Source organism: Narcine bancroftii, chromosome 2 (assembly GCF_036971445.1).
Source record: "Narcine bancroftii isolate sNarBan1 chromosome 2, sNarBan1.hap1, whole genome shotgun sequence".
NCBI classification, from domain to species: domain Eukaryota; kingdom Metazoa; phylum Chordata; class Chondrichthyes; order Torpediniformes; family Narcinidae; genus Narcine; species Narcine bancroftii.
This window is the reverse complement of record NC_091470.1, coordinates 210562141-210580533: the sequence shown is the minus strand read 5'-3', so window position 1 is coordinate 210580533 and position 18393 is coordinate 210562141. Positions and strand designations below refer to the sequence as shown.

General features: G+C 40.5%; 1 protein-coding gene across 9 annotated transcripts in view; it reads left to right on the top strand.

The window, feature by feature from the left end:
• c2h18orf63 (chromosome 2 C18orf63 homolog) overlaps positions 1 to 18393 on the top strand; it is a 190372-nt gene that overhangs the window by 90998 nt on the left and 80981 nt on the right. For all 9 annotated transcript variants that reach the window (XM_069920233.1, XM_069920234.1, XM_069920238.1 and 6 more), the window contains 2 exons: positions 11949 to 12025; positions 17957 to 18066. In XM_069920233.1, coding sequence (XP_069776334.1) covers positions 11949 to 12025; positions 17957 to 18066 — 187 coding nt within the window. The remainder of the gene's footprint in view (positions 1 to 11948; positions 12026 to 17956; positions 18067 to 18393) is intronic.

The window sequence follows — 18393 nt, the reverse complement described above, 5'->3', positions numbered from 1 at the left end:
AATACAAGAGATAATAAAAAAATTACCAAATAATAAGACACCAGGAGAGGATGGATTTCCAATAGAATTCTACAAAACATTTAAAGACTTATTAATACCGCCCCTCCTGGATGTAATCAACCAGATTGATGAGACACAAAACTTACCAGATTCATGTAAAACAGCAATAATTACAGTAATACTAAAACAAGGGAAAGATCCACTCTCACCAGCGTCATATAGACCAATATCTTTGCTAAACACAGATTATAAGATAATAGCTAAACTATTAGCAAACAGATTAGCAGAACAGGTACCGAATATGGTAAATTTAGACCAAACTGGATTTATCAAAAAAAGACGCACAACAGACAATATTTGTAAATTTATTAACTTAATTCATGCAGTAGAAGGAAATAAAGCACCTGCAGTAGCAGTTGCTTTAGACGCAGAGAAGGCCTTCGACAGAGTAGAATGGAATTATTTGTTCAAAGTATTGCAAAAATTCAGTTTACCGGAGAAGTATATTAATTGGATTAAAGCATTATATAAGGGACCATTAGCGAAAGTGACAGTAAATGGACATGTATCAAAGCAATTTAACTTAAGCAGGTCAACGCGCCAGGGATGCCCACTATCACCGTTATTGTTTGCGCTAGCTATAGAACCACTAGCAGAATTGATAAGAATAGATAATAATATAAAAGGAATAAAAATAAAAGACAGGGAATATAAAATCAGTCTATTTGCGGATGATGTGATAGTGTACTTAACAGAACCAGAACTATCAATAAAAGAATTATATAAGAAATTGAAGGAATATGGAGAAGTGTCGGGTTACAAGATAAACGTAAATAAAAGTGAAGCAATGCCTATGAATAATGCGGATTTCTCAAAATTTAAGAAGGAATCCCCATTCAGATGGCAAATGCAGGCAATAAGATACCTAGGTGTACAAATAAACAAAAATCTAGGCCAATTATATAAACTCAATTACAATCCACTAATGAAAAAATTACAGGACGATTTAGAGCATTGGAAAGAGCTACCACTAACACTGATAGGAAGGATAAACTGTATTAAAATGAACATTTTTCCAAGGATACTATACTTATTTCAGGCATTGCCAATACAACTGACAGAAAAATTCTTCAAAGAGTTAAAGAAAATAATAAGGAAATTTTTATGGAGAGGGGGGAAACTGAGGATAGCACTAGATAAATTAACAGAATGGTATAAACAAGGAGGCTTACAATTGCCAAACTTCAAAAATTATTATAGAGCCGCACAATTAAGATACCTATCAGATTTTTATCAAACAAAGGAAAAACCAGACTGGACGAGATTAGAATTAGATAAAATAGGGGAAAAGATACCTGAACACATATTATATAAATGGGACGAAAAATTGGTACAACATAGAACTTCTCCAGTATTACATCATCTCCTCAATATTTGGAAGAAGAATCATGTAGAAAGAAATAAAACAAATTATCAATTACCAAAACTAATATTGACGCAAAATAAGCTACTCCCTTTTACAATAGAAAGCCTTTCCTTTAGAAAATGGGAAAAAGAAGGGATTAAAAGAATAGAAAATTGTTTTTCAGGAAGTAGATTCTTATCCTTTGAACAAATGAGAGATAAGTACAATATAACTGGAGATACAGCGCTGGCATATTACCAACTGAGATCCTACTTGAAAGATAAATTAGGAAGCAATTTGAGTTTACCAGAGGGAAGTAACCTTGAATATGTGATTACAGATACAATGTTAATCAAAAGATTTATAACAAATATGTATATTAAACTGCAAGAAAAGGAGAATGAGGAAACAAGTGGTAAAACTAAACAAAAATGGGAACAAGATTTAAATATAAAGATAAAAAAGGAAACATGGGAGAAATTATGTTCTGGAACGATGAGAAATACAATAAATACGAGGCTACGTATGATACAATATAATTGGTTACACAGACTATACATTACACCGCAAAAGTTAAATAAATGGGACCCAACAGTATCTGATAGATGTTTTCGATGTAAAAAAGAAATGGGAACAACAATTCATGCAATCTGGACATGTGAGAGAGTAGAAAAATTTTGGGATGATCTCAATCAGATATTAAATAAAATAACAGAAAACAATATACCAAAGAATCCAGAGATCTTTCTCCTAAGTAACATAAAAAATAAAGAATTTGGAATTGATTTGGAGGATGCACAAAAAAGATTTGTTAAGATAGCCCTAGCCGTAGCAAAAAAATGTATTATGTCAACCTGGAAATTGGAAGATAATTTGAAAATACAACAATGGTATATAGAAATGAATAAATATATTCCATTAGAAAAAATAACATATAGTTTAAGAAATAATATTGAAATATTCGAACAAGTATGGGAGCCTTACATTAAATACAATAGCGAAAACCTACCGGGAACAAACATTACCTAAGTTGATGGAAGGAGAAGGAAAGAAAAGAATGGACTCAGTAGAATTTCTGGTGTATTTTTGTTGAATGACAACATTGTCTGACTGGCTTAATGCAACCTAGATTGTATACCTAAAATGGATGAGAGGGGGGGTGGGGGTGTGGCTTGGGAGGAGGGAGTGGGGGGGGGAGAAAAAGACACTGTATATGTGTGAAAAAGAAAAAGTGTATATCATGGCAAACGTGATTTATGGTGTGAAAAATAAAAAATTTAAAAAAAAAGTAAGGCTTTTGACAAGGTCCCACATGGAAGGTTCAATGGTTAGGTGTGAATCTTCTCTTTGGCTTGGCTTCACGGATGAAGATTTATGGAGGGGTATGTCCATGTCTGCTGCAGGCTCATTGGTGACTGACAAGTCTGATGTGGGACAGGCAGGCACGGTTGCAGCGGTTGCAAGGGAAAATTGGTGGGTTGGGTGTTGGGTTTTTTGTCTTTTGTCAGTGAGGTGGGCTCTGCGGTCTTCTTTAAAGGAGGTTGCAGCCCGCCGAACTGTGAGGCGCCAAGATGCACGGTTGGAGGCGATATCAGCCTACTGGCAGTGGTCAATGTGGCAGGCACCAAGAGATTTCTTGCCATAGAACACGATCTTGGGAAAGCGATGGTCCTCCATTCTGGAGACGTGACCTACCCAGCGCAGTTGGGTCTTCAGCAGCATGGATTCGATGCTTGCGGACTCTGCCAGCTCGAGTACTTCGATGTGAATATGGAAGTAGAAAAATGTATTCAACAGTGGCTAGATGGGAGATGCCAGACAGTGGTGGTGGAGAAGTGTTTGTCGGGTTAGAAGCTGATGGCTAGTGATGTGCCTCAACGATCTGTAATGGGTCCATTGTTGTTTGTAATACATATTAATGATGTCGCCTGTCTTACAGCATCTGGATTACAGGGAGAAATTAAGGAGACTATTCATTGGAATGGAGACGACTGAGAGGGGACTTGATAGAGGTATTTAAAATTATGAAAGGAATAGATAGACTAGACATAAACAGACTCTTTCCCCTGAGGGCAGGGGAGGTTTGAACAAGAGTGCATGAGTTAAGGGTAAAGGGGCAAAACTTTAGGAGAAATATTAGAGGATGCTTTTTCACTCAGTGAGTGGTGGCAGAATGGAATGATCTTCCAAATTAGATAGTGTGGCAGAGACCCTTCTGTCATTTGAGAGAAAGTTGGATGTGTACATGCAGGTAAGGGGGTTGGAGGGTTATGGGCGGAAAGCGGGAGGGTTGAGCTAGTGGAGTTGTTCTAGTGAACCGGTGTGGACTCGAATGGCTGACGTGTACTATTTCCGCACCGTAAACAGTTATATGGTTAAATGATAGGGTGGTAAATTGGATTAGTAAGTATGCAGATGTTACTAAGATAGGTGGCATTCTGGATAGAGAGGAAGGTTTTCAAATGTTGCAGAGAGATTTGGGCAAGTAAGAAGAGTGGGCTGAAAGTTGGCAAATGAAGTTTAATGCTGACAAGTGTGAGGTGCTACATGTTGGTAGGAGTAATCAAAATAGGACATACATGGTGAATGGTAGGGCATTAAAGAATGCAATTGAACAGAGAGATCAAGGAATAATGGTACACAGTTCCCTAAAAGTGGAATCTCAGGTGGATAGGGTAGTGAAGAAGGCCTTTGGAATGCTGGCTTTTATAAATCAGAGCACAGAATATAAGAGTTGGGAGGTAATATTAAAATTGTTGAAGCATTGGTGAGGCCAAATTTGGAATATTGTGTTCAGTTCTAGTCACCAAATTATCGGAAGGATGTGAACAAAATAGAATACAGAGAAGATTCAGCACCTAAGTTATAGAGAAAGGTTAAATGTTAGGTCTTTATTCCTTGGAGCACAGAAGGCTGAGGGGGGGATTTGATATAGGCCTTTAAAATTTTGATGGTGCCATGGTCTGAGGTGTAACTTCTTGTCTCCATGACATCCTAAGGGGGGAAGGTAATGAGCCACATGTTAGTACCAACGACATAGGGAGGAAGAGTGAAGTGGTCTTAAAAAATGAATATAGGGAGTTAGGAAGGGAGCTGGATTACTTCGTGATAGTGAGGGCAAGAATAGAATCAGGTGGAGGATGAATGCATGGCTAAAGATGTGGAATAAGGGGCAGGGATTTGAGTTCTTGGATCATTAGGACCTATTTTGGGGGAGGTGGGACCTGTACCAAACAGTCGGGTTACATCTGAATCCCAGAGGGACCAGGATCCTGGCAGGGCATTTGCTAGGGCTACTAAGGAGGCTTTAAACTAGTGTGGTTGGGGGAAGGGGTCCATATAAAGGAGAACATTAAAGAGGTTTGTCAGCAAAGAGAGAAGGCTTGTAGACAAAGTTTGGGTGTAGAAAGGCAGATGATCAAGGAGGAAAAGGATCGGTGTCATGATGGGGGGGGGGATGATGGTAATAAAGTTATCTGTAAAGATGGGGGATAAGCAAAAGGTAAGATGTGGAAAATCTGTTAAATGCATTTACATTAATGCTAGAAGTATTGTAAGGAGGAAGGTGTGGATAGGCACTTGGAAGTATGATGTGGTGGTGAATAGTCAGACGTGATTGCAGGAGGGTTGTGACTGGCAGCTAAATATTTCGGGATTTTGCTGCTTCAGGTGTGATAGAATTGGAGGGGAAAGGGGCGAGGGGGGGTTGGTGTGGCGTTGCTTGTCAGGTAAAATATTACAGCGGTGCTGATGGGAGATAGATTGGAAGGCTCGTCAAGGGAGGTGGTATGGGTGGATTAAAAAATGGAAAAGGTGAGGTTATAATTATAGGGGTGTATTATAGACCACCTAGTGGGGAACGAGAAATGGAGCAAATGTGTAAGGAATAGCAGATATTTGTAATAAGCACAGGGCTGTGTTAGTGGGGATTTTAATTTTCCTAATATAGATTGGGAAACACATTCTGTGAAGGGGTTGGATGGATTAGAATTTGTAAAATGTGTGCAGGATAATTTTTTGCAACAATACGTTGAGGTACCCACTAGAGAAGGGGCAGTGTTGGATCTACTGATGGGGAATGAGTTAAGGCAGGTGACTGAGGAGTGTCTTGGGGAGCACTTCGGATCCAGTGATCATGGTACCATTAGTTTCAATATAATTATGGAAAGGAATAGGTCTGGCTGACGATTAAGGTTTTTGAGTGGGGGAAAGCCAGATTTGATTAAATGAGAAGAGATTTGTAAGGAGTGGTTTGGGCTAATTTGTTTTATGTGAAGAAGGTGGAGGAGAATTGGAGGTAATTTAAAGGTAAGATTTTGAGGGTACTGATTCTTTATGTTCCTGTTAGAATAAAAGGCAGGGCCAAAAGTTCGAGAGAGCTGTGGATTTCAAGGGAGATTAGAAAGTTGGTTATAGATAAAAGGGAGGCCTACATTAAGAATAAGAAACAAGGTATGGACAAGATGCTTGGAAAATAATGGATTGTTAAAAGAAGCTTCAGAAAGAAACTAGGAAATTGAAAAGAAGGTACGAGGTGGCTATAGCGAGCAGGGTGAAAATAAATCCGAAGGGTTTTTACAATTATGTGAATAGTAAAAGGAGAGTGAAGGATAAAATTGGTCCCTTAGAGAATCAGAGCGGATAAATGTGTGTGGAACCAAATGAGATAGGAGAGATAGTAAATGAGTTCTTATTGTCAGTATTCACTAGTGAAATGGATACGGAATCGTGTAGGATAAGTGAGGAAAAAGGGGTAATTATAGAAAACATAGGGATTAGGAAAGAGTGGGTGTTGGAACCTTTGAGGCGGATAAGTCTCCGGGTCCAAACGGCTTTTTCTCCAGGACCTTGAGAGAAGTCAGGGAGGAAATAGTAGAGGCTCTGACAGTGATTTTTCAACAGTCACTGGAAGGAGGCATGGTGTCGTGGGATTGGCGTGTTGCAAATATGGTTCCTCTATTTAAAAAGGGCTCCAGGTGTCGGCCCAGCAATTATTGGCCAGTAGGTTTAACATCAGTGGTTGGTAAACTAATGGAAAATATTCTTAGAGATAATATGTATAAGTATCTAGAGGGACAGGGACTGATCAGGGACACCCAACATGGGTTTGTGCAAGGAAGGTCATGTTTGACAAATCTTATTGAATTTTTTGAGGAGGTAACTAGGGAGGTCAATGAGGGTAGAACAGTAGAGCCTTCGATAAGGTTCCGCATGGAATGTTGGTAAGGAAGGTTCAGGTGCTAGGTATTAATATTGAGATAGTCAGATGGGTTCAACGGTGGTTAGAAGATAGACGGTAGAGAGTCAGGGTGGATAACTTGTCAGTCAGGATGGAGGCCAGTGACGAGCAATGTGCCTCAGGAATCGATGTTGAGTCCTTTGTTGTTTACATTAATGATTTGGATGATGGATTGATAAAATTGGGTTAGTAAATATGTGGACGATACAAAAATAGTGGGAGTTGTGGATAGTGCAGATGGTTTTTGGGGACTGCATAAGGATTTGGACTGCTTAGATGAGTGGGGTGAAAGATGTCAAAAAAAGTGTGAAGTGCTTCATTTTGGAAAGAATAATCAAAAAAGGACATGCGGTGAAGGGGGGACATTGAAGAATGCAGAGGAACAGAGATCTTTGAATAACGGTTCATTGTTCTTGTCATTATGGTAAAGAAGGCTATTGGTATGCTATTGGTATGCTGGCCTTCAGAGATCATAGCATAGAATATAGGAGCTGTGAAATTTGGAATATTGTGTGCAGTTCTGGTCCACAAATTTTAGGAAGGATATCAATAAGTTAGAGAGGGTGCAGAGAAGATTTACTAAAATGTTGCCTGGATTGCAATTTCTAGAATACAAAGAAAGATTAAGTAGTCTGAGACTTTATTCATAGAAGGTTGAGGGGGGATTTGATAGAGGTATTTAAACTTATGAGGGTATAGACAGAGTAGATGTGAATAGGTCTTCCTCTTGAGGGTAGGTAGATTGGAATGAGGGGGTCATACATTAAGGGTAAGGGGGAAAAGTTTAGAAGTAACATGAGGGGAAGCTTCTTCACTCAGAGAGTGGTGGCTGAGTAGAATGGCCTTCCCTTCCAGAAGAGGTGGTTGCAGGAAGCTCAATTTTGTCATTTAGGAGAAGGTTGGATAAGTGCATGGATGTGAGGGGATTGTAGGGTTATGGGCAGGGAGCGGGTAGGTGGAACTAGTGGAGTTCTCTTAAATGGGTGTGGACTAGAGGGGCCAAGATGGCCTGTGTCCTACTGTAATTGTTACATGTTTATATGGATAGATAGATGAGATGTGGATAGACTTTTTCCATTGAGGATAAGGGAGATTCAAACAAGAGCTGAGAGTTAGGGGGCAAAAGTTTAGGTGCAACACAAGGTTGAGTTTCTTTACTCAGACAGCGGGGTCTGTGTGGAATGAGCTTTGTGTGGAGGTGGTGGAGGCAGGCACAATATTTTAAGAAAAATGAGGATAGGTATATTGATGTCAAAGGTATGGAGGGTTATGCGCAAAATGCAGGTCAGTGGGACTGGGAGAGAATATGTTTCAGCACGGATAACAAGGGTCGTGATGGCCTGTTTCCATGCTGTAATTGTTATATGGTTACCAGTGAATTTCTGAAGCCTTTTAACTGTACGTGGCTTGACGAAGTGCCTCAGGAAGTCAATAGTGTCCAGGCCGAATTCGCTCTTCACGGAGTTAATTGTCAGCCCAAATTCACTCAACTGAGTGCACAGTTGTTTCAGATGGGTGGCGTGGTCTTTGCAGGTGCAGCTAGGGATGAGGATATCATCCAAATATATGAACAGAAATGGGAGATCTCAGTCCACAGCGTCCATCAACCACTGAAAGGTTTGTGCCGCATTCTTTAGACCGAAGGGCATGAGGAGAAATTCAAAAAAGCCAAAGGAGTTATAATCGTGGCCTTGGGGATGCTCTAGGTGTGAACTGGGATTTGATGGTACCCCTGGTCGAGGTCTACCTTGGAGAACACCCGTGCCCCGTGCAGGTTGGCGGCAATGTCTAGAATTTGGAGAAAGGGATATCTGTTGGGCATGGTGGCTTTGTTGAGGCAGCGTTAGTTACTGTATGGTATCTGTTTTGGGCACCATGTAGAGGGGGGGAGGCCCAGGGATTGTCAGAGTGCCGCACCATCCCCAGCCCCTCCATCTTAAACCTCTCCTTTGCTAGGCTGAGCTTTTCAGGACGGAGCTGGCATGCCATGGCCTGGAGCAGAGGCCCTCGGTCAGAATGTGATGCCCTTACCCCGTACTTTGGCTTGGCCATGGAGAACTGTGGTGGCACTATTAAGGGGAACTCCTCCAGGATGTGGGCAAATTCGTTGTCTGAAAGCGTTATAGAGTCAAGGTGGTGGGGGGGGGGGGGGGTGGTGGATAGCTTGGCTTTCCTCAGAGGTAGAGTTTGATAAGTTCTGGCATGCCCCAAGCACCGCCCTTGAGGGCGACAAGCAGATGGTGAGCACAAAGGAAGTCAGACCCCAGGAGCTGTTGTGCCACTGCTGTGAGGGGAAAGATTCATGTAAACTGGCTGTTGCCAAAATGAAGGGGGATGGAAGGATGGAGGAGCTGTTGGCTGCCCACAGTGTTGGGTCCTACTATCCATTGTGGGTGTTGAGGCCTGTGAGGGGTAGGACGCTTATTTCAGCGCCAGTGTCGACCAGGAAACACCTTCCTGTCCCAAACGTAGAGGAAGCTATCACATGGGGTGAACCACCACAGCCATCACGTTTCCCGGAGTATTAACTTTCCTCTCCGCTGTTCTTGGTCTTGCAGGTGGCTGTTTGTGGGGCTTGCTGATGTAGTTTATGATGGTTAACAGAAGCATCCCGCTCATTAGGGCAGATGGGGCCCTGTTCCCCAATCCGTCCATATGCAGTAAGCAGGTTGTGCGCTCACACCAGGAGAACCGAGAGTGCAGGCTAAAAGTTCTTTGAAGGTGGAGTATTTTCCTTGCTTTGGAGGCTGCTGTAGGTAATCTACGATCCTTGCTGCTGTGTCTTGATCGAGTGCACACACGACGTAGATTTAACGGGTGTCATCAGCAGCAATGTGCTGAAGCTGGGACTGAGCCTTGGCCTGCTCAAACCACACATGTGGTTGCATCTGAGTGACACCGTGTGGATGGTCGCTGTCTCGTCTGTCATCTCTGGATCCAACTGCTGGTTGGACTTGTCAGGGTCACCAACATAACGTTCATGCTATGTGAGCGTGGAGAAGGACGACCAAACACCAAAGCCTTGAGACTGGTTTATTGCGCTGGCTGTTGCATTTATATTGGCCCCATGTACTGATGTCAGGGCCCCACATCATCTGAGTGCCTGCCTGGGATTTGCCGAGATTCCTGCCACAGTTCCCCATCTTCCCTCCATGCGGGAGGTCACCTGGAATGACGGCCGGTGTCAACCCCTCAGGTCCACGTGGTTGTTGCGCTCATTGGCCATTTTGTGGGCCAGTCCACATCTCAGTGCACAGACTGCTACAAAATTACACTTAAATCTTATTTCATCCAAGGTACCCCACATTTTCAAACAAATTACATTGTACTAAAATTGCAAAACACTGAATTATTTCACTGTTCATTGTACATTTATTTCTTAATATATAAAAATTTTGTAACAAAATGTGCCTGTAAGAGTAAAGACATGCATGTAATATTTTTTCATGTCTTGCAGCTCTGAAATATCTGGTTTTTAGTATGTGACTTTTATGTTAAACAGGTTTGGCCACCCCTGATCTAAAAAATTATCTTCTAATTAAATGCAGTCTGAATACTTGTTGCTCTAAGGTTATCAGAGTATAGTTTAAAATGTGAAGTCTTTAAGTTAGAAGGGAATGTACAGTACAACTCTGATTGTCTGAAATGGTTAGGACCAGGCCTGTCAGAGAACTGGTTATTTTTTAAAAGCAGCCCAGTAGCAATAGCAAATCACTTGTAAGCGTTTAAACAACAATAAACATCATGGTAAGGCTTTTTAATCATTAAAATAATGTTTCATTCTCACCAAAATATAAAATGCTGGCCACTGCTTATCATTGACATTATCACTGACTTGTGCTGGGAGCCTGAGGGTCCTGATCCTGCCCGGGAGCTTGAGGTCCCCATTGCCGCCTGGAACCCGAGGTTCGGTGCTGCTAACGCTGGGAACCTAATGTCCTCGGTTAGTTTGGCTCTGAAAATAATGTCAGATAACTGAGGATTTCAGAGAATCCGATTTCAGATAATTGGAGTTGTACTTTCGTGCCCCTTGAGCCACAGCTGAAACTATAAAGAACAATGGGAGTTCTAAAGAGTATGTTTATTCTTTCTACATATTAGATGGCATTCTGCCATTGAGTTCGTCATTGTTTGCATTAATCAATGTCTCCTATCCCAACATGTGTATATTAATTTCTCAGGAGGAACTGAAGCAAATATCTTCATATGATCTGATGCAACCTTTCACTTTCAGGAACCTGAGATTATTGTTGAAATAGTAAAAGATGAGAACCCTATCCCATTATTACCTTCCAGGATAAACTTAAGAAATTCTTCAATACACTAAAATACTTACATCACAGTTATCTCACATGCATATTTCATAGAACTCACCAGATTCAGCACAAAACAAACCAGGCAGCACGGTTAGCATAGCAGTTACGGTGCCAGCGATCGGGACCATAGTTCAAATGCCGTGCTGCCTGTGTCTGCATGGCTTTTCCCTGGGGGTTTGGTTTCCTCCCACCATTCAAAAATGTACTGGGTTTAGATCAATTGGGTGTAATTGAACAGCATAGGCTTGTGGGCTGAAATGGCCTGTTATCGTGCTGTGTGTCTAAATTTTTTTAAATTTAAAAATGACAAGGATAGCCAAGTCTAATACAGATCTTCATATGGCTATAGATTGCTGATAGGAGGGATAGGAATTGATAACAATTATAGTGGTAATTTCATCAGGCAATGACTCATCCTTATTTCCTGTAACCTGCCCAGACTTGTATTTAAATTATTCCAAGAACACCTTATGGTTTAGAGCAAAAATATCAAGAAGTTTCATTTGTCTTCAGGAAGGTAATGCAAAATCCAATTTAAAATAATTTTAAAAGTTCATCTGTAATTTTGCAAATCTGAACTTCTTCAGACCACCTACTCCAAAAGTAATTCTTTTCATAAAAATTAAATCTTCGTTTTCTAAATCAAGAGAGCTAATGTTCAACCATTGTGCAGTCCTGCAATTAGCAAAATTTCTCACTCAAAGTCAAAAATACAACGTCTCTTATTTTCTGGACTTTTGGCTCTGACGTGTGACTCAGTCCTGGAATGCTTTTTGAACTTAAATTCCTGGTTATCAGAGCTGCATTTAATAAATATTATGATTTGTGACAATTCCACTCAATATTTTGTAATTTGAGAAGGCAGTTTAAAGGAAATCTTAATCATGACATGTTAAAATAATTAATACTTCAATTATTACAGATAAGGAAGTTATGATACTAAGAAGTTATGAATTTAATAAGCGACATAATATGTTTCTTCATACAGGTATGGAGCTAAATGCCTCAGAGAACCAAGTGTGCATTAGTGTAGAAGCATCCACAATTCGACTGCCCCTGGCTAAGGTCTTTATCTCCTTTTAAATTTTAACAATATATTATTTAATGTAATGTGATCATTGTTTTAGCTATTTGTGCAATTTCCTGTGTTCTCCAGCTAATTAAGTGAATCACTTACTTTTATCCATCATCAAGAATTGTGACTCTGAACCTAAGTTACAAAAAGTGTTGATATATATACAATTGAAAAAAGTTACTGTCCAATCAGTATTTTGTTGTTTGCTTCCAAGAAACTAAGACATGAAAATGGCACAGGAGCTGGAGAAGGAAACCCATAGGGTCAAAGTCACTGGTTCATTTTTAAATGTGTTTCAGTTTACAAGTGCCATGTCTTAAGTATATTATGCAGCCATGCCAAAAAAGTGTAAATTAAATATATAACTGTGAATTCTTTTGGAAGTCCCCAAGCCCAGTTAATGATTTTTAAAGACTGCACACTGTCATATTTTTTAACTAATACATGATTTAATATCAATATTGCTTTATTTATTCTCACTGGATCAGGAGCAGACCATTGAGCCCAGGGCTATTCTAATAGATCATAGCTGATTTGTAAATTCACTCCCACCTAACAATCCTATTGTAAAATGTAGCCTAATAATATTTTCAGGATATGTATTGTTTATTTGTATTTACTTCCTTTACCATTATCTATTTGTAATTACCCCTTTTGTGTCTTAATCTGTCCATATTCATGCCACTTCCAGAGATCATGAAGAGGGAGTTGAAGGATCTTCACATTGCAGTAATGACAAACATTGATCTATTCAAATTGGTTTGAGACTTACAAGAGTCTTAGAAGAGACTTAGCACCTGAATTGGAGGGGGACCAATATCCTGGTGGGCACGTTTGCTAGAGCAAATATCAAAATGTGAGGGTATAGATAAGGGTAGAAGGATAAAAACATGATGCTATGTGGTCTTAGTTAATGAGGAAGGACAGGCAGGTGGCAAAATATAAATGTAGCCAGTTAGAATGGTTGAAATGTGTCTATTTCAACGCTGGGAGCATTAGGAATAAAGGCGATGAACTTAGAGTATGGATCACTATGTGGAACTAGGATGTTGTGGCTGATACGGAAACTTGGCTGGAGGAAGGACATGATTGGCTGATACTGGGCTTTAGATGTTTTAAAAAGAATAGGATGGGAAATAGAAAAGGTGGGGGGAGTAGCATTACTGTTCATAGAAAGGCGATAGAAAGAGAGGACGCTGCAGAGGGAGTGTCCACTGAGTCGATGTTGGTGAACTTTAGAAATAGGAAGGGAGCTATTACTGTGTTGGGAGTAGTCTATAGGCCCACAAATAGCCCTTGGGACACCGAGGAGCAGATAAGCAATAGGCAGATTTTGGAATGGTGTGGGAAATATAGGGTTGTAGTTATGGGTGATTTCATTTTCCTTAATATTATCTGGCACCTACTGACTGCAAGAGGAATAAATGGGACTGAATTTGTCAGGTGTATCCAAGAATGATTCTTGACACAGTATGAGGACTGGCCAACTAGAAGAGAGGCCAGACTGGGCTGGTTCTGGTGAGGTGCTGGACCTCTTGGTAGAGGAGCATTTTGGTGAGAGTGACCACAACTCTCTTAGCTTCAACCTAGTTATGGAAAAGGATCTAAACAGTCAAAATGGGAACGTGCTTAACTGGAGAAGGGCTAATTATGAAGAGATGAAGCAAGAATAAATTGGAAACATGTTTAAATAAGTAATTTGGAGAAAGTTTAGGCACCACTTGTGCAGGGTTCAAGATAGGTTTGTCCCACTGAGACAAGAAAAGGATGGTATGAAAAGGGAACCGTAGCTGATGAAACAGGTCAGGCAACTAGTCAAGAGGAAGAAGGAAGCATACATTAGATATAGGAAACAGGAAGGACTCATGAGAAGTGTATAGTAACCAGGAAGGGGGCATGAGAAGACGTTGGCATGTAGGATTAAGGATGCATATGTGAAGAACAGAAGGATGATGAGAATAAGGTGGGGCCGCGAAAGGATAAAGGAGGCAACAGGTGCCTGGAGGCAGAGGAGTTTGGGAAGATCCTAAATGAACAAGAGAACTGGACCTTGATCACAGTGAGGTCAAAATTGAATGAGCCTGTGTGCTGGACAGTGCGGAGATAAAGGAAGCAGAAGTGTTGGATCTTCTTCAAAACATCAAGATTGATAAGTCTTTAGGCCAGATGCAATATAGCTGAGGCTGCTGTGGGAAGTGAGGGAAGAGATAGCCGGGGCAGTAGCTATGATCTTTGAATCCTCTTTGGCTGCAGGGGAGGTGCTAGAGGATTGGAGAATGGCAAATGTAGTCCCCTTGTTTAAAAAAGGTAACAGGTGTACCTGGCAGGGTCCTAAAAATCTGTACCAACCAACTAGCTGGAGTGTTCACAGATATTTTTAACCTTTCATTGTAGCAGTCGGAGATTCCCACCAGCTTTAAAAGGGCATTAACTATCCTCAAGGATATAAGTCCCCCTCCAGTACAGATTTAAACTGTCCCATCAGAATAGGTCCCACTGTCCCATTGATCCAGAAACCTGAAGCCCTCCCTCTTGCATTATCCTGCCATTTGTATCCTCATGAGCACATGGCACATGGAGGTTCTGTCCTTTAACAGCATCTAACTCCCTGAACTCTCCTTGCAGGACCTCCTCACCCTTCCTTCCATGTCATTGGTCCCTACATTGACCATGACATCTGGCTCCTCACATTCCCTCCTTAGAATGCCATGAACCCTGGTACCAGGAAGGTAACATAGTTTCCGGGATTCTCGATCTCTTCCACAGAATCTCTTTTCTGTTCCCCTAACTTTGGAATACCCTATTACTACAGCTTGCTTCTTCTCCTCCCTTCCATTTTTTGACTCAAGACCAGACTCCATGTCAGAGACCTGCCTTATCCCTGGTAGGTCATTCTTTCCCCCCCCCCCCCCCACCAACAGTATCCAAAATGGTATACTTGTTACTGAGGAGAATGGCCACAGGGGTGCAGTGCACTGACTCCTTGCTCCTTTTCCCTCTCTTGACCCTCACCCAGATACCTCAGAGATGCGATAGCATTGCTATAACTCCTGTCTATCATTCCCTCTTCTCCTGAATGATCCAGAGTTCATCTAACTCCAGCATCATTTCCCTATCTTGGTTTATAAGGAGCTGCAACTGGATGCACTTCTCACAAATGAAATTGTCTTCCCTGACTCTCCACATTCTGCAAGAGGAGCATGCCCCTGCCTTGGCTGCCATTCCCACTATCTATGAACTAGAGAAGAAGAAAAAGGATAAATAAAACCTGCCCTTACCTGTAGCTTCTTGCTGAATCCTTTTTGTTCCTCAATAGGCTTGTCCTTACTTTAGCTACTGTACCACCACCTCAGCCTCTTCTTGTGAAAGCCTCAACTCCCCATTCTAACTCTGGCCTGTTCCCACGATGGCCACTCCATTTCCACTGCTCACCGACTCTTACACTTTCTTGCTCCAACTTCTTCGCACCAAAAGACGTCAACACAATACTCACCTATTTAAAGCAGCCAACTCTCATGCTCTCTCATTCCAACTCCCATTTACCTCAACAACAAAAAAAATGATCCGAGTTCCTCTATGACCTTACCAGTGTAATGCGTGGATATGGAAGTCAGAGGTGAGATGATCAAATTTAAAATACCTAGGCATAATTTTTTTAACTATTTATAGGTTAGGAACTTTCTAAATTCTTTAATTTTGAAGCTTCCCAAAGACCTAGAACCAAATATGATAGGAATGATTTATAATTTTCAACCTAATTATAAAGGGGTGATATTCCTTTAAAATTCTAGGGATAGTTTCCTGGACAGAATAAAAACTGGGTACAAGATTTTCAAATGCCATTCTTTGAAACTACTGATACATGGGATTCTATGGTGAAGCGAGTGCATTCATCTTCTCTTTGTGCTAGACACTCATTTTTACAATTTAAGGTAGTACACCAGGCTCACTATTCCAAAGTCCAATTGGCTAAATTGTATTCTAATCTCTCTTCTAATTGTGAAAATGTATACATGGCATGAAGAAGGTATACTGGATCATATGTTCCTTTCCAATTTTTGAGAAGGGGTCTTTTGTACCTTGTCTTTAATTCTTAATATTACTTTGACTCCAAATCCTTTTCTTGCTCTTTTTGGAATAAGTGGTTTAAATCTGACTGCTTCAAAATCCCATGTAGTTGCCCTCACCTCCCTTGTCACTAGAATGGCCATTTTAATGAGATGGAAAGTCTGATATGATGGCATGTCTGACTTTGGAAAAACATTAGATGTTCTGCTACTAAAATTAATTGTTTCGTTATGTGGTTCTTTTCTTAATTAATTTCAAAATTTGTAAAATTAACTAATTTTTGGCTCTTGATCCCAATGTTTACCTTCCTTTTTTATTATTAGTAGTGGACTGTTTGTGTTAGTAGCCTCCGAAGGGAAGGGAGTGAATTCGATATTTGGTATAGTGGTTTTCTTTTTATCTTCCTTTTTAATGTAATATAGGTTTCAGTACTATTTGTATTGCTACATAGGATTTGTCAATAATTTGGAAAAACAACCAACTGAAAAACCTCACAAAGATAAGCGTATACAGAGCCGTTGTCATACCCACACTCCTGTTTGGCTCCGAATCATGGGTCCTCTACCGGCATCACCTACGGCTCCTAGAACGCTTCCACCAGCGTTGTCTCCGCTCCATCCTCAACATCCATTGGAGCGCTTTCATCCCTAACGTCGAAGTACTCGAGATGGCAGAGGTCGACAGCATTGAGTCCACGCTGCTGAAGACCCAGCTGCGCTGGATGGGTCACGTCTCCAGAATGGAGGACCATCGCCTTCCCAAGATCGTGTTATATAGCGAGCTCTCCACTGGCCACCGTGACAGAGGTGCACCAAAGAAAATGTACAAGGACTGCCTAAAGAAATCTCTTGGTGCCTGCCACATTGACCACCGCCAGTGGGCTGATATCGCCTCAAACCGTGCATCTTGGCGCCTCACAGTTTGGCGGGCAGCAACCTCCTTTGAAGAAGACCGCAGAGCCCACCTCACTGACAAAAGGCAAAGGAGGAAAAACCCAACACCCAACCCCAACCAACCAATTTTCCCCTGCAGCCGCTGCAACCGTGTCTGCCTGTCCCGCATCGGACTTGTCAGCCACAAACGAGCCTGCAGCTGACGTGGACTTTTACCCCCTCCATAAATCTTCGTCCGCGAAGCCAAGCCAAAGAAAGAAGAAAGATGTTCTGCTACTAAAATTAATTGTTTCGTTATGTGGTTCTTTTCTTAATTAATTTCAAAATTTGTAAAATTAACTAATTTTTGGCTCTTGATCCCAATGTTTACCTTCCTTTTTTATTATTAGTAGTGGACTGTTTGTGTTAGTAGCCTCTGAAGGGAAGGGAGTGAATTCGATATTTGGTATAGTGGTTTACTTTTTATCTTCCTTTTTAATGTAATATAGGTTTCAGTACTATTTGTATTGCTACATGAGATTTGTCAGTAATTTATCTTATTGTTATGTGCCTATGAAACATTTATTTGATAAAACCAATAAAAATGGTGAAAATGAAAAAAGAGGATGTCACAAACAAATCATTACCAAATCATTGGCAAATGATAAGTTAGTATCATTCCAGTGTATATAATTCCAATGTAAATTCTTGTATCCACATTTAGGAGACAGCTTCCTTTTGAGACTGTCTTAATCAGTTATAAAGCAATAGCATCTTTGTTTTGTATCTTTTTGCATCTCTGCTTATACTATAATAATGCTCCTTTGTTGTGCATTTTTACACCTTGTACCATTATCCTGCACCATTATTTTAATTAATTGGAAGACAAGGCTTGCTCTTGATTCCCAATGGGCAGAGCCACTGAAGACCAGCTTTACATATTTAATTGAACATAACAAAGACATCTTTCTTAATCCATAGATTGAAGATTTTGATATATCAACAGGAGTGCTAAAGAATTTCTCCAGCAAGAGAAATGCTGTAATTCCAAAATATTTTATTGCAAGTAATTGGTGTTTCGTTCTGCCCAGGTACTTTCTATTGATATTATAAACTGGTATTATCATTCCTTAACTCAGGAACATGAATATTTGTCTATTTTGAAATAGTTTACTATAGGATAACTTCAAGATCTTTTGTTTTTCAAAACTGGTTGGACTTTTCATTCACTATATTGCTTGCGGGATGAATAAAATAATAAAAATGCTTACCTTAACAGAAGAGGAATCAATCATACATTGGAAAGGCTTCATTCCCTCTGGAATACACAGTTGACCATGAAAGATAATTTCTCATGAACACAACTCCATGACAGAGATTGGAAAAGATAATGAGAATTTTTTCATTTTAGCAAAGAA